Source organism: Bos indicus, chromosome 19, assembly GCF_029378745.1.
Source record: "Bos indicus isolate NIAB-ARS_2022 breed Sahiwal x Tharparkar chromosome 19, NIAB-ARS_B.indTharparkar_mat_pri_1.0, whole genome shotgun sequence".
NCBI lineage: Eukaryota > Metazoa > Chordata > Mammalia > Artiodactyla > Bovidae > Bos > Bos indicus.
Window position 1 is genome coordinate 24,852,602 of NC_091778.1, and position 22,460 is coordinate 24,875,061.

At 59.2% G+C, this 22,460-nt stretch overlaps 1 protein-coding gene across 4 annotated transcripts; it reads right to left on the bottom strand.

Annotated features, from left to right (window-relative positions):
• Positions 1–525: 525 nt before the first annotated feature.
• On the bottom strand, positions 526–21,683 carry CLUH (clustered mitochondria homolog). 4 transcript variants are annotated; one of them, XM_019981354.2, is made up of 26 exons: positions 21,477–21,683; positions 13,941–14,143; positions 12,817–12,988; positions 11,707–11,850; positions 11,377–11,501; positions 11,141–11,295; positions 10,932–11,057; positions 10,518–10,665; positions 10,262–10,354; positions 8,453–9,147; positions 7,555–7,778; positions 7,354–7,455; positions 7,121–7,221; positions 6,188–6,340; positions 6,020–6,082; positions 5,697–5,941; positions 5,483–5,567; positions 5,210–5,363; positions 4,968–5,107; positions 4,081–4,161; positions 3,877–4,002; positions 3,673–3,794; positions 3,282–3,375; positions 3,067–3,201; positions 2,917–2,990; positions 526–2,018 (listed from the first exon to the last, which is right to left on the bottom strand). In XM_019981354.2, the coding sequence occupies exons 1-26, from the start codon at positions 21,574–21,576 to the stop codon at positions 1,832–1,834; spliced, it is 4,047 nt and encodes a 1,348-aa protein (XP_019836913.1). In that variant the 5' UTR covers positions 21,577–21,683; the 3' UTR covers positions 526–1,831. The 4 variants fall into 4 exon arrangements, with proteins under 4 accessions (XP_019836913.1, XP_019836912.1, XP_019836911.1 ...); XM_019981353.2 differs by having other exon boundaries at positions 7,354–7,458; XM_019981352.2 differs by lacking the exon at positions 21,477–21,683 and adding an exon at positions 17,362–17,966.
• Between the last annotated feature and the right edge of the window lie 777 nt (positions 21,684–22,460).

Sequence of the window (22,460 nt, forward strand, 5' to 3'; positions counted from 1 at the left end):
CCACCTCTTCACAGGTCCTGCCCCTCAAGCCCACCTAGGTGGGCTCTGCTTCCTCCAGGACATTAGAGCTCAAGGGCCTACATAGGATGGCAAACTTTAGACATCCCTCTACTCCATCCTCTGGGGCAGGGGGGCGGGGTTGGCACCCAGTCCTCCTGACAAGCACAGGGACAAGGGTGATGCCCAGTTACATATGCAACAGCCTATCAGGGCCTGGGTCCTCACCTGGAAACACCCCTCACCCCAGCCAGCACCACACAGAGTTCTTTAGAGGAGACAGTCTCTGTTTCCTTTCTGATGTTCATCCGTGTGCCCTTGCCATAGGTCTAGTCACCAGCAGACTGGTAAACCCCAGCTGGGCACCTGCGGCTCTGTCCACCCCCTTCCTCCCACTGAAGTGACGTTATAAGGATAACCCTGAATTTGACCTAAAGAGCTTTCAACTCTTTTTACTAGGTACTGCTTCTGGCAACAATCCTCACCATCGAATAAGACTGTACAGAACACACAGGAGAGGCTGGGACAGCAGGTTTCAAAAACTCACTTTATTCCAATGTGAAATGAAGACGTGATGGTTTAAAAACAAGAAAAAGTTCTTGATCAGCCGTGGGGATGCCTCGCTTGCTAGCTCCCACCCACTCCCTTTGAAACAAGGTGTTCGGACAGACCATACCCATAAGCAGCTCCCCGCCAAGCCACCAGGCAGAGGCCCCAACACGGGGACAGCTCCCTCCAGTTCAGAAGGACGGCCGTCTCTCCCCAGCCACCGAGAAGCAGCAGAGGCCAGCAGCAGAGGGGGAGCTGGGACCTGTGGGGGCCACAGCCTTCTGCAGGCCCCTCCCTGCCACCCCCAGGGCTCCTCTCTGTCGAAGGTGCCAGTGTGGCCGAGGTCAGGTAGGGAGCTAGGCTCCACCACCAAGTAATCACTCCTGTATTTGTATCTCTTCCCCCAGGATCCATGATTCAGCCCTAGTTCCCCTAGCCCCCCACCCCACCCCCCCCTGTGCGTTAGGCAGCTGAGGTTCAACAAGGAGGATACATTCAGACTAGACCCCAAGGTTAGCCCCAGCTGGGGTGCAGGGAGCGGGAGGCAGCATCTCCTGCTGGGCCCGAGGGCCGACAAGCGGGGCTGGGCACACGGGTGTCTGGGGAACTGCCCCTGGCCACCCCTTTCCCCACCCCCAGCACAGCCAGGCCAGGCTCCAACCATGATCAGTAAAGCTGCTGCGGCCCTCACCCTGCCACGAAGCTAAAGTGCTCCCCAGTCCTCCAGCCCTGCCGCAGAGCTCAGGCCGCCCGCTCAATCCCAGGACACAGGAAAGTGCCACTCTTTTTGGCTTCAGAACTGGACTTTCAGCCACGTCGGACCCAGGGGCAGTGGCAGCAGAAGCAGCAGCCGTAATGTCACACATACAAATGACCTGAGAAATCCCATCCGCGCGTCACTCACTGGGGACCGGCTCGGGGCTATGTACAAGTCAGGAAGGACGGATCAGGGCACTCGCAGGCACGGACGTACTCGCACACACCTGCTCGAGGATGGGGACCCACAGAGGCACCTGTCCCCCAGCCGGGAACTGGGGGATGCCCACACACTCCATTCGCATGTCTTCCATGAGGCCTCTGCAGCGTGTATTCATTGAACCAGTGCAAGAACATCTCAGGGTTCAGGCAGGCCCGGGTCCCAGGAGGATGCTGGGGGTGGGGATGGGGTTGGAAATGTGGAGGAAGAGGGACTTGATTCCTCTCCTGATGTGCAGGGCGTGCCACCTTCTCCTGGAGTCTGGATCACCGGGGGCAGCTGACCGACTGTCCGTCTGTCTCTCCCCTTCTACCCCTGCAAGCTCGGGGAGGAAGGGTCCTTGGCAGCCGGGGGCTGGGTGGCCGCATCCTCTGAGGCCCCCACGGGCTCCGGCTCAGTGGCCATGGGCTCCTCAGCCTTATCCCTGTTCCTGCTGGCCTCCTGGAGCTGCTGCCGCCGTGCCACCTCAGCTTTCAGATTCTCCAAGTCTTTTTGGCTGAGTAGAAGGATGGGGCGGAGAGTGGGCATCAGGGTGGGCCTGGGCCCTCCGTCACCTTCCTGGCTTTGCTTCAACTTGGGACAAGATCAGGCTCTGCACTTTCTGCAGTGCAAGTAAGAACTCCACATACCTGCCAGCCTCCAGTGAAGGCCTGGTTCCCATCCAGCCTTCACACCCAGCCTAAACCCTGTGCACTCTGGCCGCTCCTATCGCCGATCACACCCAGAACACAGGTGCAATGTGGAGCAAGTCCGCTGTAAATGCCCTAAGGCTGACCAGACCAAACCCGGGCCCCACACAGGCGAGAGGGACACGGGATAAGGGGCTTTCGAGGGCAGGGTTGTTGTTGCTTGTCTAAGAGCTCAGAGAGACCCCCAGGGCCCAGCGCTAAGGCTCGTCCCTACACTGACAGAGCAGGAGCTCAGAGAAAGAATGAAGCTGCTCTTTACATGCCTGCTAGGTAGCTTCAGTTATGGCCAACTCTGCAAACCTATGGACTGTAGCCACCCAGGTTCCTCTGTCCATGGGATTCTCCAGGTAAGAATACTGGAGTGGGTTTCCATGCCCTTCTCCAGGAGATCTTCCCAACCCAGGGATTGAACCAGCATTTCTTTAAAGTCTCCTGCATTGGCAGGTGGGTTCTTTACCATTAGCTCTTTACATACTGACATGAAATGATCGCCAAGATCGATTAAACGCAGGAGAAAAATACGTGCCTGGTTTGGTACAATTTTGTGCCTTAAGGGGGAAAAAAGATGACAGATCTGTGTTTGTGCCATAATGCAAAGTATTTCTGGAAGGAGTCACTAAGGGCTGTACTTCTCAGTCCGAGCCACCTCAATCCCGTAGTTAATAAACCAAGAAAGTAAAGGCCAACGTCCAAGTGGGGCCTCACCTGAGAGGAATGAAGAGGATGCCATTGATGACGTTCAGCTGCTCCAAGACGCTGGCCATGCTGGGAGCTGTGAACTGAGGGGCGCGGGGAGCATGAGCGGCTGAGGCCGGGGAGGGGGGGATGCCCACCCAGCCCCGCTCGGAGACCCACCTTGAGGGGCGGGATGTTGGCGCTGGAGCCGTTGCGGTAGATCTCGTTCATGGTGCGCTGCAGGGCCACGGCTTGCTGGGTCAGGCACTTGAGGTACTCGGAGCTCTCCTTGGTCTTCTCGTGGTCCTCGCCGAGCTGCAGGGGGCGAGCGGGGAGAGATGAGGGCCGCCCTCAGCCCCGCCCTTGACCCCGCCCTGCGCCCTGCCCTGGCCCACCTGCGTCTTGTAGATGGTGTAGCCTTCCTTCTCATGCTGCAGAGCGGAGCGGAACTCGGCTTTGCTCTCATAGACCCGGGCGACCAGGTGGTGGCTGTAGGGAGGCAGGGCGCAGGGTGGGGGGCGAGGGAGGGCGTGAACGGGCCGGTGGGCAACGGGCCGGTGGGCACTAATGGGGGTGTGTGCGGGGTACTCTAGATCCCACTCCGGTATCTCTCCAGGGGTAAGACGCCAAATCCAGGACTCAGAGAAGACATGGAAGGTGAGAGAAATTTCCTCAGGAGTCAGATGGAGGGCAGAGTGCTCGATCCCGCGCCCGCCCTCGATTCAAGTGCTTCCTGGGACCCTGTGGCCCGGGGTCTCCCTGCCCCCTGACCCAGCACAGCCTCACCTGAGGGCCACCTTGAGGGACTTGGGCCCGTGGTACTTGGTGCTGACGGCCAGCGCATTCTCCAGGAAGCGCAGCGATAGGTCATACTCCATCACTCCGTGCAGCACCAGCCCGATGTTGTTCTGGGGGCAGTCGGGAGGGCCCTGGTCAGCTCCCACTCCCCTGGGATGGAGGCTAGTCCCGCTGCCCCTCCCCAGCACTCACGTCCAGCAGCGCCATCTCAGGGTGGTCCTCCCCGAACACGAGCAATGTGAGGTAGCGGGCGCGGTACAGCAGGCTCAGGGCGGTGGACAGCTGGCTACTGGCAAAGCAGTACAGCGCCAGGTGCATCTGCAGGGGCAGGGCAGGTCAGGTCAGGTCGGCCGCCGGCTCCGCCCCCGCGCCAGCCCCGCCCCGGAGGCTACTCACGTATTCCTGGATGGTGTTGGGGTGCTCGATGCCCATCACTCGCTCGCTCATTAGCACGGCCTTCTGCTGGTTACTGAGGGCCTGGGAGAGGTGGGGGCTGTCATCCCCAGGTGGCACCGCCCCACACCCCGTCTGTCTGTCTGTCTCGCCCATGAGCCTCCAGGCAGCTCAGGCCTCTTCATCTCTGGCTGCAATTTCTATTTTTACTTTGCACCAAGGAGGAAAGAAGTGGTCAAAATCCAGCTGCTGTGACCAGGGAAGTCTACACCCCACCCCGAGGCTGCTTCACATTTTAAAAGACTGTCTTAGTCTATGCAAACATATGCACAAATCTAAAGTTGTGCTAAAAATAAAATATTCATATTACGACAAGGAGGCATATACAGGTGAAAAAAAAAGGAGTCCTATGGCTGGAGCCAAGTGGAGCACCTGCAGTGTGCCCGCATCGGAGGCAGCCTCAAACCCGGGGGCTAACACGGCAAGTGAACACCACTAGGCCCCAGGACAGTACAGCCAACAGCACAGTCCCTGAGCAGCTTCCAGAGCGCTTACAAGGTACTGACTGAGAACGTGCCCCTCGCTTGTCCCTGTGAAGGGAAGGAAGGCCCTGGCATCACTCCCACTGTGTCCACGGGCACCGCAGCTCTCCCCAGGACACAGCTGTTGGGGCAAAGGGAAACGGGGGGTGGGGGAGGGATGTATAGGCAGAGCAAGCACATCCCAGGGTTTCCACCTGCTCCTCCTGGGGAGGCCTGGAGGTAAGCAATATCTCTGGGATGACAGGGCTCCAGTTCTGCCTGCCTGGACCCCCCCATCCTGCTGGGCCAGTGGGGTGAGAACACAACCCAGGGCCCCACTGACCACCCCCAGAAGGTGCACAAGCCCACCTCGGCGTAGTCGCCCATGATGTAGTGGAGGCGGGCAAGCAGGCGCAGGCAGGCACAGATCTCCACGTGCATGGCCCCGTACACGTTGTTAAACAGGTTCAGGGCCTCGTTGATGAGCTCACAGCCCTCCTTTAGGAAGCCTGCAGGGCACCGGTGGGCAGAAGGTCAGGGCTGGCCTGGGTTTGGGCTGGGGGTCCCTCTCCACCGCCCCCACCCCCCCGCCGGCCGCACCTGGCACGCACCCTGCTGTACTTTGGCCTGCCCGCTCTGAAAGAAGTGGAAGGCGTCCGAGGCCTTGGGGTTGACGTGCTTGACCACGGGGAAGATGTTGAGCACGTCCTCCTCCGTGAAGGCAGGTTTGTGGCGGCTGTCGAAGCTGTACTCCTTCAGCAGGATCTGGGGGCCCCGCCCGACACCCACAGGGAGCCTCAGCCCAGGCTCACGTGGCCAGCACCACCCCACCAGCTTCACCCAAGGCCCCGGGGACCCTTCAGGACGCTCCGAACCCGGCCCACCTGGATGCCGGTTTTCAAGGAGATCTCCCGCAGCAGCGTGATCTTCTGCAGCCCATAGGTCTCCACGGCCTGGTCCACCGTCTCACTGGGGAGGAGCGGAGGGTGGGCCCGAGCAGCCCAGCACCCATCCGCCCCCCTCCACCCGAGCCCCTAGGCATGGGGGCCCCCTCTCCCACTTCCCCAAGCAAGTGGTCTCCCACAGCCGCTCACGCACCACTCGAGGCTGAAGTCAAAGTAGTTCTTGGCCTCCTGGCAGATGTTCTTCCAAAGTTCCTGGGGGGTCATGACGGCCCAGGCTGTGTTATCTGCTGCCCCTGGGGGCCGGTTTCGCCTCCTCCTGTTCCTCTTCTTGGAGATGAGCTCGTCAGCGGGCAGGTGGGCCACGGGGTTGGGGTAGGAGCTCAGGAAGCAGTTCAGGAAGTGGCTGATGGCAGCCGAGAGCCCGGAGAGCTCGACCCCCTGCAAGGGAGGTGGGACCGGTCACCACCCGGGCTCCCCCAACACCTCCCTGAGCCAGGCTGAAGGGAGCGGCAGTACCTGTAGGTACGTCTTGAAGATGTGCTTGGCAGAGCGGGTGATGAGCTCTCCAATGCCAATTTTCTGCACGGGTTCAGAGAAAAAGGGGGGTGTCTGGGTTGGGCTCCAGGCCTCCAGCCCAGCCCCTCACCCCCCCTCCATCTCTCAGCCACCCCGGGCACCACTCACGTAGATGTGGTCCAGCTGGTCACGGGCCGGGCTCCGCATCACCAGGTCCAGCACCTTGCCCAGGTAGCGCATGTTGATGCCACGCTGGCGCATCACCTCGGCCAGTGTAGCCCCGTCCATGGGCAGCACCGCGTGGTCTGTGAAGTCCTTCACCTGCGGGCTGCAGAAGGTCAGGCCCCCCCCAGCCCAGGCCCTCTGCCTCCTCCTGCCCCAGGTCTTGCCAATGGGGGCTCCCACTATTCTGGGGCCCTGAGGAAGGAAGGGACTAAGACCCCCTGCTCCCAGTCAGGAAGAGGAAAGGAGAGAAAGGATGTGAGCAGTAAGGATGTGAGCTCTCATCCCCGGCCTTCTGCACAGCCCACCGTCACCCTGGGACTGCTGGGCCCACCGGCAGGGAAACAGCAATGGAGGGCAGCAAGGCTCCCCTGTGATGGCACAGGAAGGAGCAGAGCCACGGCTTCACTCTGAGACTGAGCCTTGCCTCGAGGCTCGAGCCTGGAGCAGCGGGCATGGCAGGCTCACCTCAAAGATTGGGGAACAAGCACAACACCGGAGCTCAGGGCCGCCTCAGCAGGGAGCAGGCCCTCTGTACACACGCGGGGACTCCGTACAAAGCTTCTTGGAGGGTGGGGGTGGGTAAAGATGCCCCCACGCCCTCTGTCTGCCATCCCCTCATACAGGGGCTTTGGAGGACCATAACCCCGCTGCCAGCCCCCAAGGGAGGGCACCCAGGGCACAACTGATGCCTGCCTTGGCCCCTTTGTGTCAGTGGCACTATTCTGGGAACGAGAACTCCCCATCTGCCTCGCAGGTCAGGAGGCTTAGGTCACTCCTGCAAAGGCTCCACGAGTTCCCAGAGGCGAATGAGGCCACAGAGCCTGTAACCCCCGCTGCCCCTCCTTCGTGCCACCCCCTGCCCCAGCCTGCCCTCACCAAGCCAGGTATCTGGCAGGAGAGCAGGAAGGCAGCGGCATCTTTCAGCAGCTGCTTCTGGTCCCGAACCTCCTCCTGGCAGGACTCGGGGAAGCGCACTCCTGCGGGCAGGAGGGAGAGCAAGGAGGTGTGAGCTGGCAAAAGAGGCGGGCACCAGACAGACACACAGACAGACAGCAGCACTTAGGTAGGCAAGCAGGCCCCCAGCACTGGGCCCCCCGAGGACCACTCACCTGGCGAGAAGATGTCAGGGTTGAAGCGGACGTCGAAGGCCGTGCTGCTGATGGAACCCACTGCCTTGCACGCATTGCGGATCACCTCCCGACCCCGAGGGTCTGCTGTGAATACACGGCCTGTCAGGAGCTGCCCCACCTCCCCACGGGTTGGGTGCCAGCCCGAGCCTCCCCTGGCGGGGGCTCCCCCAGCAGCCCCACCTGTCCCGTCGTCCGAGGCAACGGTCTCTGCCAGCTCCTTCACCGTGGCCAGGCCGCTAGCACTGCTGCCCTCCTCCTCGCCTCCCGCCTCGGGCGCTGGGGGAGCGTCAGGCTTGGACTCCGAGGACAGGCCGTCGCCGTTCTCCAGGGACGTGGGGCTCTCCATCTTGCTGGCCTTCTGCTGCATCAGCTGTAGGGCAGCCAGCTTCATGAAGAGCAGGTACCTGGGGCACAGTGGGTGGGGTGGAGCAGGGGATGGGAGAGGAGCGACTAGGAGGTCACCGGTCCGGCAGCTTCCTGCTGGCCGTGGGGGGGCCTGAGCCAGGCCCCAGCTCCTGCCCTGCTGGGCTTAAGGATGTTGGGGCCCGGGATGTCCTGTCCTGTCCAGAGAGCAATGTCCATGCGTGTGTACATGTGCCAGCCCAGCCATTCTACCAGGTGGTGGCAGGTCACAGCAAAAATGGGGATCTTCCTAGACAGGAAGACAGCTGGGTGTCAGGGCTCCTGAGAGCACCAGGGACCCCTCTGGCGTTTTGAGAGGGAGAATTATTCCTGGCACGGGACATTTAATGGGCTGACTCCTAAGCACTGACCGCCAGCAGCAGGGACCCCACCTGTATCCCCCCACCCAAGGGCCATGGCACTGGGAGGTTCAAAAATGCCTAAGCAGATGTCCACACGCTTCTTGAGGAAACAGCATCACTTCAGTAGAAAGCCACCGGTCTCGCTTTTCTCATCTACATGAAGCTCTTGGGCGTCTGCCTGTGTGGGGGAGCTGGATGCCACAGTGATGGGCCCAGAGCTCGCTCCTCTTCACTTCCCAAAGCATCCCCCGTCTGGGTCAGACGCCAGCACCGCCCTCCCTGCCCGAGGCTGCAGCCGCAGGCCTGAGCCCCACCTGTGCTCCACGAAGGCGTCCACCAGCTCCTGGCGCAGACAGCACAGCTTGTGGCGGTGCGCGCGGGGAAAGCCAGCACGGGCGCACTCCTCGGGCAGCGTCTCGCCGGGCACGGGCAGGAAGTTGAGGTCAGGGGGGAAGGTGCGCAGCAGGTCCAGGATGTAGTGGCGCCCATCGTTGCCGATGATGCCCTTGCACTCCACGGAGGAGCAGAGCTCCACCTCCTCGTCCCGGTCATTGAGCACCCGGTGCCTCAGGATCTTGAGGGGCCGGCTCGTGCGCTCCAGCAGCTCCAGGTACCGCGGGTGCGACACCACCGTCTTGCCGAAGTCAATGGAGCCGTAGATGACGCTCTGCTCCTGGTCCCGCTCCAGGATGCCGGGGATGATGGACTGGGCCGTGACACGGTAGCCTCGGTAATCCACCACCACCGTGCCCAATGTGTACAGCCCCTCCACGTCCACCGCATTGTACGTGCGCACGCCGTTCAGGTCGTTGGTGGGTGCCACATAGGCTGCCACGTCCCCGCCGAAGTCCTTGTAGTGGTCGCGAACGTCGAAGCCCAGGCTGAAGAAGATGTTGTTCCAGATGAACATCTGCATCTTGGTCTCCTCGCTGGGGTTGATGGCCATCACGTTGCCGTCGATGACCGCCATGGCGCCCCGCGTGGCTGCTGCGGTGAAGTCACTGTGCACCTGGGGGCCAGAGGTCAGAGGGTGAGGGAGCTACATCTCACCTGGCCAAGCTCACCTGCGGCTGGCGGAGGTGAGCAGGACGAAGGTTTCGCACACTTGGAAAAGCACCAGAAACCCCAGTTCAGAAAACATGTAACACTTATGGGCTTCCCTGGTGGCTCAGCTGGTAAAGAATCCACCTGCAATGCAGGAGACCTGGGTTCGATCCCTCGGTTGGGAAGATCCCCTGGAGAAGGAAACAGCTACCCACTCCAGTATCCTGGCCTGGAGAATTTCATGGGCTGTATAGTCCATGGGGTCACAAAGAGCTGGGCATGACTGAGCGACTTTCACTTTTATCAAATACTCGGATATACAGCAGAACTCAGTGATTACAGGGGGCAGGAGGACTTGGGTGGGTCTGGGATCCACCAACTATATGCCAGGTGATCTCTGCTGGATCACCTCTCAGATCTGTCTTCATGTCTATAGATGACATAAAAGTATCGACCTTCAGGGGCCTTCCCTGAAGAGTCCACGCTTCCACTGCAGGGGGCATGGGTTCCATTCCTGGTCAGAGAACTCAGATCCCATATGCCTAGCAGTGCAGCCAAAAAAACGCCATCGCCCTTTATAAGGTGCCCGGGAGATTACAAGCCTACACGGCACCTGGTCCAGCTCCTGGCAAAGTGAGCACCCAGGACATTTATATTTCTTTACCATTATCATCTCTAGTAAAATTATGGGAGATTTTAAAGCTTTTTTTCCACTGAAAGCACTGCTTTTTCCTCATCTCTGTCAGCAAAATCACTGAGGACATCACAGGAGGACACGTGTGCCCAGGTCCCCATATGGCTGCGTTGGGAGGGAAATGGGCATGGGCATCACTCAGCCCATCCTGGAGGTGGCTCCCTGCCCCCAACCCCCACCCCCAGACTCTAAATCTCAGAAAGGCCAGAAAAAGGGGCTGGGGTTGTCTGCTGGGAGGCAGAAAGTGGCAGAATGGCCTGGAAGGTCCCCAAAGGCCCTTATCCACAGAAGCCCTTGTCCAGCTTCCCTCTTATCCACAGAAAACCAGTAGGGAAGTGGCTGGCAGGCCTGAGGCTGCTGGTCAGGCCTAAGGGGCCACAGGCACCTTGAATATGGCTCTTTCTCGCAGCAGTCGCTCAGGCAGGTTCTTCCGAGGCAGCTCCCGTGTAGTCTGCAGCTCCTCATTCCAGTCCCGGGTCTACACAGAGACCAGGAGGGATAGGCCAGCTCAGCCTGAGCCCCCACCACCTGCTCGGGGCAGTCCCACCCCCCTGCCACCCTGTGCAGCCCTACAGGCACCGAGAACCCAGCCTGGGCCCCGCAGGGGAAGGGAGAGAGGAGCCGGGGATGGCCACAGGCACCTGTCCAGGAATGTGCTCCTCGTAGCCCAGCCGGGAGGTATAGGCATCCTCCGCCCGCACACAGTCCATGGCGTGCTCCGCCTGGGGGGCTGTCCAGCTGTACACCTGGAATGGGGTGGCGATCCTCTCGAAGGGGTGGCGCTGGACCCTGAAGCGAGCAGAGGGGAGATGGGATGGCCCAATGAGCTCAGAGGTCTGCCCTGGGCCCCTTCTTCAAGGCCCCACTGTCTCCCCACTAAGGCTCTGTCCCTGGAGAGTCCAGCAAGGGCCCACAGCCACCTGTCCCAGGTCTGCTGCCTCGGGCGGGAGGCTCTGGGTGCTGCGTGTCCAGCTTCTTAGGGCAGAAGTGCTAGATTCCAGGCCGTCCAGGTCACCCACCCTGGGAGATGAGGGGCCAACAGGCCGAGGCGCTACCTTTTCTTCTGCAGGGCGGCAAAGTTTTTTTTGAAGGTTGGGCTGATCTGGTTGAGCAGCTCCACCAGGGAATGGCTGAGGAAGCGGGGGCTGGCAGGCTTGGGGTTGAAGTGGTACGCTGTGGACCTGCAGAGAGAGGGTGATCACTGTGCCGGGTGCCCCCCAGGCGGCTGCCCGCGGGCTCCCCACAGGCTTGTACAGGGACTCACTGGTTCAGGTAAAATCCGCGGGTGGAGGCCGTGATGCTGACTTGCCGGTCCTCAGCTGTGATCACAAACAGGTACATGAGGTCCCCGTGCATCCTGCGGTTCCCGGGTGGCGGGTTCCAGCCGCTCATGGTGAGCACCTTCAGGCACTGCAGGGGCTGTGGCAAGGGCTGAGCATGAGCGTGCCATGCTTCCTGGTGGGTGGTCCCCTGCCCCCATCCCCAGAGACCAGCTCCCACCTTCCAGTCCCGGTTCTGGGGCTGCAGAGGACACAACGGCCGCTCCCGGCTCCCAGGAAGAATATACTCGGGCGGTGTGCAGTCGATGGGGTCCATCTCCAAGCCCTTCTTCCGCTTCCCGCTGTCTGAGGGACCCGAGGCTGGTGGTCAGCACACGACACCCCAGGGGGTCCAACGCACTCCCCAGCTCAAGTGGCCCTGGCCTGGGTGCCTCCGGCCCCGCTTCCCTCCAGTGGGAAGGCTGAGGGAAGGCCCAGCCCCCTTCACCAGCCCCAGTTCAACTTGCTCCCAGCCCCTCTGCCCAACTGCCAGCCCCAATGCCTCCCGCACCTCCCAGGTCGCCATCGGTAAAGACGCTCAGGAAGGACAAGGAGTTGCAGTCAACCCCATTGAAGGCATCGGAGGGGTCTAGGCTCTTGAGCAGGTCTCGAACGTGGCGCACGTGGATGCGGGCCTCTCGCACTGTGTATGGTTCTGTCGGAAGGGGGAGGGGCAGGACGTTACCAGGGCAACAGACTCCCCAGGAGAGAGTCAGCCTGAGCACAAGCAGGGGTAGCACTGATTTTCAATTTTAGGCTTTTACTTGCAGATTCCCTTATGAACACCTAGGCTGGAAATCTGCTTTCCACACACATATCTGCCTATCAGCAGGGATCCTTGTTTGCAAAGAACCTTCTGCCAAAGGGCACAAGAAGTACCTCAGGAAGTGCACACAGGCTGTGGCAGCCCACAGAAGCCCCCTAATTCTCTGTCCACAAGTGTCACAGTGGCTAGGTTGTCCCCACATGCTCAGTCCAGTTCTCCCGGGTCAGCCCTCCCCCAGGGCAGCCAGAGGATTTACAGGACTCAACCTTGCTCCCCAACTCACGTTTCAGGAAATCATAATGAGGGCTCTTCAGAGGCAGGTGGGAGGACCCGTAATTGGATAAGTCTGGGCACAGCCGAGTTACTTTTCCCCCACATTCGTTCTTTGGGTGACATGCCTGGAACCTCTGTGCCACTCTCCCCAGGTGACCCAAGTTTACGGGATCTTTTCTTTTTTAACAAATAGACCAGCCTCATCATGCCAGCTGATTGCTTCACAAGGGGCCTGACTTTCACGAGCCATGAAACTTCAGTTTTCTTAAGAGGCTGAACTTTTATCACTATAAAATTTGTATAGGCTGATTTCAAGCACTTGCTTGCTACTGTTTTTTTAAAATCATGACTCTGATATTTAACCCTGAAGTTGGAGGGTGTGCCAGAGAGGACCAGAGAAGCAGACCTGTGCTGCTGTCCTGTTGCCACAAGTCCAACACCGCCCCAAGCCTCTACATGCTCATCCGTGACACAGACGTACCAAGATGCCAGCGGGAGGGGCGGGGTGGGGAGAGTGCCACCTGGCCCCGCCTCCTCGTGTCCCGCCCCCACCTTGGGGAGCTGCTCAACTTCCAGACAAACCTTCCACCACGCGTAGCACTGAGCCTTCCTGCAGCCCCTCCACACTGCGCAGCTCTGAGAAGTGGTCCAGCATGTTGCCATCCAGGTGCAACGAGAAGCAGGTGCGGTGACAGGTGTCTTCACGGTCCATGAGCACCTGGTGGATCTCCTGCACCATCTCCTGGGGGGAGACCTGCCAGGGAGAAGGCCACCGCCACCCTGGTGAAAACATACCGGTTTCCCCAGCCCCAAACACCTGGGTCCCTAAAATCAATGCTTCAAATACCATTTCCCCCTTTGTGGCTTGTATTTTAAAGTCCAGGCCCTGCCCATAAGTACTGTGCCCACCTGCACCTGTGTGTGTGTGCGTGCGTGCATGTGTGTGCAGGGTGTGTATACATGTGCAAGACAGAGCCTGGCCTCCTAACCCACAGGCTTCAACTATTCCTGCAGACTCTGAACAGAGCAGAGGTGTAAGAACAAGGAAAAGAAAACGGGCATCTTGCCTCCTCCCTATGACTTCCCCTTTCAGGAAGGTGTGGCCTGGGGCTCAAGCCTGTGGGTCCAGAAGATGCAAGAAGCCTCATCTGGTTCCCCAATGAGTCCGTTTGCAAGACCTCTGGGGAGGCTCTGCTCTTGGAGACAACCAATACCTCTCTCCTCCCAAAATAAAAGTGTTCGTTGCTCAGTTGTGTCTGACTCTTTGCAACCCCATGGACTGCAGCCCACCAGGCTCCTCCGTCCATGGAATTCTCCAGGCAAGAATACTGGAGTGGATAGCCATTCTCTTCTCCAGGGGATCAAACCAGGGTCTCTTGGATTGCAGGCAGACTTAACCCTGAACCACCAGGGAAACCCCTCTTCTCTCAAGCAGACAGTCAAACTCCAGCCAGAGAGTTGACATAGCCGAGGCTGGGGAGCCTGGGACCCCAGTACTAGCCAGCCACTACTGTACTCCTCCCTAGACAGGGCTGGCAGTCCCAGCTGGGATCTGGCCCCTAGCAATGTGGCAACAGTTTGAACCTGGACTCCCACGTCCACTACGTGAGTGACCTTGGAAGGCAGAGGACCCTGTTTCCTGCCTGCGACCCCATCCTCATCCCGCCTCACAGGCCCCGGCCCCCAGCACCCCTCCGCTATCTTACCTGGAGGGAGAAGGGCTCAATCCCAGGAGCCAGGATCTTCACTGAAAAGCCTGTGTCCTGAATGACGATGACTTCCTGTCCGGTGGTCTCCTCTCCCGGCTCGGTCTCGTCAAGCCCGTTTTCCCGGGGTGGTTCAGCAGGCCCTTCTTCCTTCTTCAGGCTCTCTGGGCAGTCCCCATTCAACAGCATGACTGAAGGCAGCTCTGCAGGGGACAAGGGGGCTGAGTCAGATGGGCCTTACTGGTGAGGTCTGCCTCCAGCCAGGGTGGGCAGCGCCCTACAAAATGGTGTCTGCCTGTCCTCCCCATACCTGGCCTTGTGCCAGGCCCACCATACCCCAAGCACACAACTCCTTCGGCACCCCCACTCTGGCCACCTGCAGGCTCCTGCCTGCACCCTCCATACCCCAGGAACTTGTTTCCCATCTCTCCTCAGGACCCCCGTCTGGCATCCATGTGATTAGGCCCCCCAGACAACTCTCCCAGAGTCGCCAATGCAAGTGGCTTCAACAACACTCCCCACATTCACTTCCCCCTCTTCCCTGATGGACACTCTGGTCCCTTCCTTTCCAGCTCGACTTCTCCCGCAGTCCAGCTGTGGGTGTTCCGGGTCCCAGCCACTCCTCATTTCCATCTTACCCTTATCTGTGATTCTAAATGCCCTCCCACCTCACAGCTCATGTGACCCATCCAGGCTTCGATCCAGGTTTTCAACATGTGGCCATCCCCAAGGCCTTGCCAGACTCATCTTGTCAGAGTGGAATTTACCATCTTCCACAAACCAGCCCCTGCTCTTCAAATGCCCCTCACCACACCCCGACCTAATTGCAGGACGACTGCAGGCCATTTTCCCTATTTCAAGAATACCACTTGCTGTACACCTGAAATTAATATAACATTGCAGGGACTTCCCTGGTCGTGCAGTGGGTAAGAATCCGCCTGCCAATGCAGGGAACACGGGTTCGGTCCCTGGTCTGGGAAGATTCCACATGCTGCAGAACAGCTAAGCCTGTGTGCCACAACACTGAGCCCATGAGCTGCAACTACTCAAACAAACAACTGAAGCCTGCGTCTAGAGCCTGCACTCCGCTAACAAGAGAAGCGAACACAGTGAGCAGCCCGTGTTACACAGTGGAGAGCAACACAATGACCAGTAGCCCCTGCCCCTAAGATAACGTCTGCTACATATTACGCCAGATAAAGCCTGCGAGCAGCAATGAAGACCCAGTGCAATTAAAAAAAAAAAAAAAACAAACCCTTAACACTGTAAGTCAACTGTATTTAAAACAAAAACAAAAACACCTTGTATATGTACTAGTCCTAACTAAGTGTGTATATGCACATTTACATCTTTGCCAGTAGAAAGACTAAAAGACCAGAATTCAGTGGCTTTCCTTGAATAGGATTAAGAGTGATTTAACCTTTTCCTTATAAGTCTGTACTTTCCTTACTGTAGGACACAATTGTTTAACTAGCATTTATTTTAGGGTATGATTTAGAAAAAACAATGTATGAGTGTTTTTTGAGAAAACTAGGACCCTGAAACTATAGGGAGCAAATTCTCTGAGCAACTTTGTGAACTGTTCATATTTTATATTTGAAATTGACAAGTAATCTTCATTTTCACAGTATGACCATATCCTTAAGATGAGTAGCTTAAATGTGATCCAAAGACAACACTTGTGCTTCCACGAATGAAATTCTGGTCACTAGAGATAATCGCTTTTTGAAATAAAGCGCTTCTTAAGTTGCTGTTAAATGTGACCATAGTAAAAAGATAAAATGCTTCAATTAATGGTAAACCTGCATAATTAATGGTTAATATGAGTAAATGAAAACCCAAATCAAATCAAATAAACACAGCCATTTTGCCTCTTCCAAAAACAATAAAAAGGTACCACTTAGAATGTTCTAACACTCTCCACTGTTTACAGGATCCAAACGTCTTGGGCCTAACGTCCCTCTCAGCTCCTGCGTTCTCTCCATCAAGGTGCAGCTGCTCCAGACTACTCAGGAATCTCAGAACAGGCCACACACCTTGCCTCCTACCTGTGCTTTGGTGTGCTGCCCCTTATACACCACTCCATCTGGCAGGCTCTTACTCATCCGTCAAGGCCTAGGTGAAATAAACCTTCCTGGAAGCCTGACCAATGACTCCTGACAGCACTTGGGGTGGCTGTTCACACTAGCAGCTGTCTCCCTCCTTCTGTCCTGCCCACTCAACAGAAAGGCTCTGAACAAATGAATTAATTACTGTAAAAGCCTAACATCTGTGAATAGCAATGGACTCACATGTGGGGAGAGGAGGAGCAGGTGACAACACCTTCCATTTCTCCCCCAGGAACTAGGGGGAACAGAGGAGACCCCCACCCCAACCCTGGGGCGCAGAGGAGGAACTCACAGAAGCCCTCCAGCACAAGAGAGGCCTGCCTGGAGGCCTGCCGGCCCTTCCCTCCTGGGTCCACCTCGCAGCCAGACTGGCCCTGTGCTTATCTGTGAGCTCCAGATAGACCAGCTCTCCAGGTCTGCTCCGGACCCCAGCGATCCCCTCTGGACTCCACCTCCTCGTCCCTACCCTGCTGTGAGGAGCGGGGATGGGGCACACCTCCACAGAGCTGTGTGGGCTCTACCCACACAGAAAAGTCCAGATAAGCCTGGCACATAAGGGCACACGGCGAGGTGGGGGGGGGGGGCGGTGTTTGATGTGGAGAAAAGCCACTCCCTCTTACCATGTCCCCTCAACTTAGTGATAAACAGAACTGCCAGGCACTCGGATACAGTCCCATCCTCCTCCCCCAAAGAACCACAAGGACCTCTCCTTTGAGTGAACCCCCAGCCCCTGGAAAGTGAGCAGCCAGACGGAAGGGAGAACCTGGCCGCCTCCGTGACAATGAAGACAGAACAGGGCGGTGGGAGAGGGGTGGTAGTTGGTCAGTTTTCAAAATGCAGCAGGAGACGTGATAGACGTGACGGCCTCCCCCACTGAGTCCTTGAGAAAGGCTGTGCTGTGACAAGTCTTTGGGACGAGGGGCCCCCGCCCAGTACGGCACAGCCGCTTTGAGGTCTGAGACCCCAAAAGCAGGAAGGCAGAGACCTGGACCTAGACAGGTGTCCTGTGCTCCCTGAGTCCGGGTTGAGAGGACAGAGGAGGGCCAGGGCGGTCATAGCTTCCGTTCCCCCTCCCTGGCCAGGGACCCTGCCCAAGAGGCAGGTACTATACACCAGGTTCCCCCCCAGGGGGCACGCAATGCCCTACCAGATTTCAAAGGGATGTGGCTGGTTTCCAGGGGCCTCCACTCCCCTAAGGACAGCCTGCCCTGCCCTTCCTCTTTCCTCCAAAGGACCCTGAGGGTCTCCCTACCGCCGGATCAAGGCCCAGTGACCTCCCCACAAGAGGCTAGCTCACTGCCCCCACAGCCCACCTGGTGTGGTTGGCCGTCGCCCCTTCCTGGGTTCTGGACTCACGGGACCTCCGTGGCAGCGAAGCCCCCCGCTCTGCGGCTCAGGCCCGGCACTGCCCGTGTCCCTTGTTCTGGGCTGCGCCTCCACCTTGGCCCCCATGCAGCTGGTCGGCCCCGGGCTGGAGCTCTGGTTGGCTTCGGGTTTCAGTGGGGCCAGGCCTGCCGTGGCAGCCCTGGGAAGGGCACACTCCCCCTGCCTTGCATCCTGCTCAAGGTCGGCCAGGACGGCTGTGGGCCAGGAGGCCCTGGTGGCTTCGGGACCCCGGGTAAAGCTGCCACCAGGGCTCAGGCCCGCCTCCCCAGATCCCCCCCAAAGGGGGTCACTGCTGATGAAGCAGTTAGTGGGGCAGGAGAACCCGGCGTCTGGGCTACCTGGGACCCTCCAGATCGAGGGCCCCGGTGACTGGCTGGCAGGGGTAGGGCCCAGCAAGGGGGTCCTCTCCTCTGCCCCAACTCCAGTGGGGGTGGGCAGGACCGCTTCCGCCAGCTGCCGGCAACAGCTGGCGCAGACCCGGGCCCAGGCCATGAGGTGGCCGCTCCCTGTCCACTGGCGGCCGCTGAGTGCCCTGCCTGCCTCCTCCTGGATCAAGTGGCCGGCGGGGGCCTCTGGCTTATGCTGCCCCCTGCAGGTGACCTGGCAGCTCTCCCCTTCCTGGGAGACACCCGTTCTGGTGGGAGGGGGGAGGGGCCCCCAGACTCCCAGAGGACAACTGCACCCAGTGCCCCGGCCTCCAGCTCCACCAAGGAGCTGGCAGGCTCCGACTTCCCTTCCCAGCAGCCCCTGCGCTGCCGGGAGAAAACCAAGTCTCTCCCCTGGGGAAAACAGAGCTGGCAGCAAGAGACCCAAGGCCGTGCGGTGGTAGAGAAGGAACATGCCCAGCCTCGCCAGGGCGCCTTCCTAGGGCCTCTGACTTGTTGCCAGGGCCCAGGCAGGGCTGCTCCGGCATCCATACTAACCAGGGTGGGGGCGGGGTTCTCTTTGGCCCCCTTCCCTCAGCTCCAGTCCTGTCCAGACAGCCCTGAAGGGCTGGCATGCAGCAGGCCCTTGGTTCCCTGCAGCCCCCACCAAGGGTTTCTGGCTCGCACACCCTGAGTGGAAGGTACAGAGGACCAGGCAGGGCCCCTCTGCTCCCACTACCCTCCCCAAACAAGCCCTAACCCTCTGGAGAGGAGGGCGGGGCGGGGCAGCCTGGCAAAGACCCTCGAGGAGCTGCTTCCACCATCCCCATCCTGGTTACCACAGAGCCAAGACTCACTCTAGGCCCGGTTCACGGCAGGTCCCTCCAACAGCTTGACCAACCCATCTCACTTGAGGAAACTAAGACTCCAAAATGTTAAGAGCAAGCAGGCTGCCCAAGGTTGCAGAGGCAACAGGCAGCCAAGCCAGGTCAAGAAAAGACCAGGTCTGTCAGAGGTCCAAGCCCAGGCCTGAGTACCACCCCCTAGGCTGTAGCCCCCACCGGGTAAACAGGAACCCCTTCCTCTATCCATACCCAAGCCTCCACACCATGCTTTCTTACCCCAGGGGGAAACCCCTCAGGATCTAGGCTGTAGGGAAGGAGATGAGTGATCCTCTGCAGAAGGGGAAGGGGTTGCCCAAACAGCATGGCACACCCCCCACCCCAAGTCTTCACCGGCCAGACCAGAATGAAGAGATAAAGCACAGCCCTGCCCTGGCCTGGAAGAAAACGAATCCAATGGGCAGCAGAGAGGAGTTAGAAAAGAAATGTAAGCCATCCCAAGTGGCTCCTGTGTGCATTCTCCAGCCTGGCATGGCCTCACTCAGTAGACTGTGCCAGGGCCAGGCCCCGCCCCAGCCAAAACCTCTGCAGGTGAGGCTCCGGGCAGGAAGTAAGGCCTCATAAAGGATCATCCCATCCCAGGAACCTGGGGCTTCAAGAGAAAAGGGTCGGGGCAGGCAGCCTAAGGAGGGCCCCAAGGAAGTAGGCATCTGCTTGCCTCCTTCCCATCCCCACCCAGGTCAGAATCAGGTCTGTGGGGCCTGGGAAGGATCTAGTGTTCCCTGAGTTGCTCTGCTCAGGCCCACCCAAAAGAAGAGCTCTGGGGGGGTACCATCCAGTAGCTCCCATGAGCCCCCAAGCTCCTCTCCAGTCTGCCAGCCCCCTGTCCCTCCGCTCCGGGCATGGACTCCAAGCAATCCTCCCCTAGGAAGAAGGAACTCGACACACCACCATGAACTTGAAAAACCTGCCTGTTCTCTTAACTCCTAAAAGCAGCTTTATTCCTAAGAAGGCAACTGACCCTTGGTCCCCCCACCTCCCTCCACAAAAGGCCTTGATCACTTCCTCAAGGGGGCTAAGAGTCTTCCAGAGCTGGGTTCTGAGGTCAGAAACCTGGGTGAGGGTCTGTTGGGAAGAGTCTCCATAAAAGCCCCATCCTCCTTTGAATAAATTCAGGCTGGCTGAAATTCAAGTCCTGGCTCTATACAAGCTTCCCAGAGGGTTCGAGAGCCCATGTTCCACCTGCTAGTAGGCTTCCAGTTTCCCCTAAATGAACAGCTAGCTGGATGCGCCCCTGACCCAGGTTGCGCCAGAGTTCCCTCAGAGAAATTCTCCAACTCTCCTCTCTCCTGAGCCCTGCGTTCTCAGCATCCCAGCCCAGCCCACATGCCTCTCCCAGCCTCCTCTGGCACAGGCTAAGGTAGCCTTGGCAATCTGGCCAGGAGCTGGAAATCCAAATACTAAATGGCTGTGTGACCTTGGGCAAGTCGCTTCATCTCTTCAAGTCTCTCTGCTGGAGAGGAAATCAGCCTGCTCTTATCTAGCCTGCTCCACTGATTCAGACAGAGCCTCACTGGGGTGAAGCCTGGCAGGTTGGAGTCATCAGCATTTGTCACTCTGCCCAAACCTTGGCCTTCTTCAGGCAATCAGCAAGGCTGCCACAGTACCTATGCCCCACCACCAGCAAACCTGGCTGTGGCCCGTTACAGGGCCAGAGAGCCCATCTAGCCCTGCTCTGATACTGACTCACTGAAGCTGGACAGGGAGATGAAGATGACAAGTGTCTTTTGAGGAGAGTTGTGGGAGTGGAAGGCAGGGTTAGTTCTGCACTCCCACGGCCACCCAGGACAGAGAGGAACATATCCCGTCTCTGAGGCTCTGAGAAAGATTTGGAGCAGACAGCCCAGGGGCTGGGAAGGGGCTTCCGGGCCTCACGGCTGGAGTCAAAGATGTGATGGAAGGAACAGAGGAAGCCCGGGAGAGAGGCAGTCCCCACCGGAGAAAAACTGCAGCCACTCCCAAAGTCAATGCCACACAGTCTCCACAGGGAAGAGCTGGGAGATCAACTCCATGCTGACGACCTTTGCCTTAAAAACAGCAACTCTGGGCTGACCCACTTTTCGCAATAAGGCGGGTTAATGATCAAGTTCTGGCACAAACACTACCTCCTGCCAAGGAGTTTGGCTTTGTCCCCATACATAGGTAGACACCCTCCACTCCAAATCTGCCCACTAGGCCAACATCTAACAGGGCGGAGATCAGAGTCTGCATAACAGGGGTTAAAGCCTTGCCTCTGGGAATGAACCACAGAAACCCCCTCTCAAAATACAAACCCTCAACTTGCGGTCTTCCCATAGACTAAGCCTGAGAAGTCCCAAGCTGAGCCGAACTCGCAAGGCTGCAGCCGGGTGCACAGGGAACGCTAGGGATCCTGACGGCAAGGGGGTGCTAGACGGAGCAAGTGTCAAGTGACCCCAGTCGGGGGAGTTCCCCAAGCCCGGGCGCGTAGGGGGTGGGGCCGCCGAGTCCACCGATCTGCGCAGCCGGCGCACCCCGAAACCGCGTGTGCGCGCACGTGTCCCCACGATCTGGCACGCGTGTGTTCGCCGCCGCTGCCCTCCCCGGGATCCCACGTGTGTCAAGTCCGGGCCGCAGCCGGGGGCGACAGTGAAGGTGACCTTCAGGGCGGGGGCGCCCGGTGGAGGGCTCGGCGAGATGCGACCCGGTCAGGCGCGGAGAAAAGGCAGCGGTCCCCGCACCACCCCAAAACCCCCCCGCGCACTCGGCCCAGTCTAGCCTCCCGCCCGGCTGCCCCCTGGCCCCGGCCCCACTCACCCGCCGCGCCTGGCCGCCCCTTGCCACCGGCCTGCGGGCTGGGCTCCCGAGCGCTGTCCGCCGGGGCTGCTGCCGGCAACTCGTCCGTTTTGATGACCATGGCGGCGGAAGCCGGCGTCCGCCTCGGCTATCCGCGCCGCCCGCCGCGCCACTAACCCAAGTGCCCTGCGCGCCGCTGCCGCTGCGGGAAGGACGGAGTCACCGGCCCACGTGGTGCGCGCTGTAGCCTTTGACCCCACCGGCGCTTCTCTGCCCCGCCCTCGCGCCCGGCCCGGCCCACGAAGGCCCGCGAGGGACAAAATATGCCACGCCTCGTTCTCTGGGTACCAACGCGGTGACTTTCTGGAACGCCTTAAAGGGAACGCTCCCTGTCTTTGGAGAGAAATAGGCTTCGGGCTCCCTCGAGGGGCGGGGCTACGGAGAGGCGTCCTTGCGGTTCGCCGCCCGTCGGGCGGGCGCCTTGACCTTGGGTGGAGACTAGTCTAGGACTGCTATTACATATTGTCTCCTCCCCCAGTGGTTTCCTGTAGCAAGTCTGCCAAAAGACCACGCGGTCTGTAATCTGCAGTGGTAACCTGACCCTCAGCGACCCCTCACCGAGCCTCCCGTAGTCCCTCGAAGCGGTGGGGCTCGGGTGCCCAAGGTTTCTTTAGGAGGGCGTGGAAGGTAGCCTAGGGCATGGTGACAAGAGGCAAGGTGTTAGGTGGTTAACTGAAGTGTCAGGGCCCACGAAACTTTGTGCTGAGCCACAACAGGCTCAGGAGCCAGGACGCCCCCGCTCCCTCCACCAGACGAGTCCTCACGTCTGGGCTGGTACTTATCCCCAATTTTGAGAAGCCAGTGAGTTGAAGTTCTTCAAGTACAGAGTGGAAGTGTCTTCCTTGCAGAGGGCCAGGAAGCCATGGGGGAAGCCCTTAAGACATATTCCAGAACTACTGGGAATTGGGAAGCTGCAGCTGCAGAGGTGGGCTGGGGCAGGCCTGC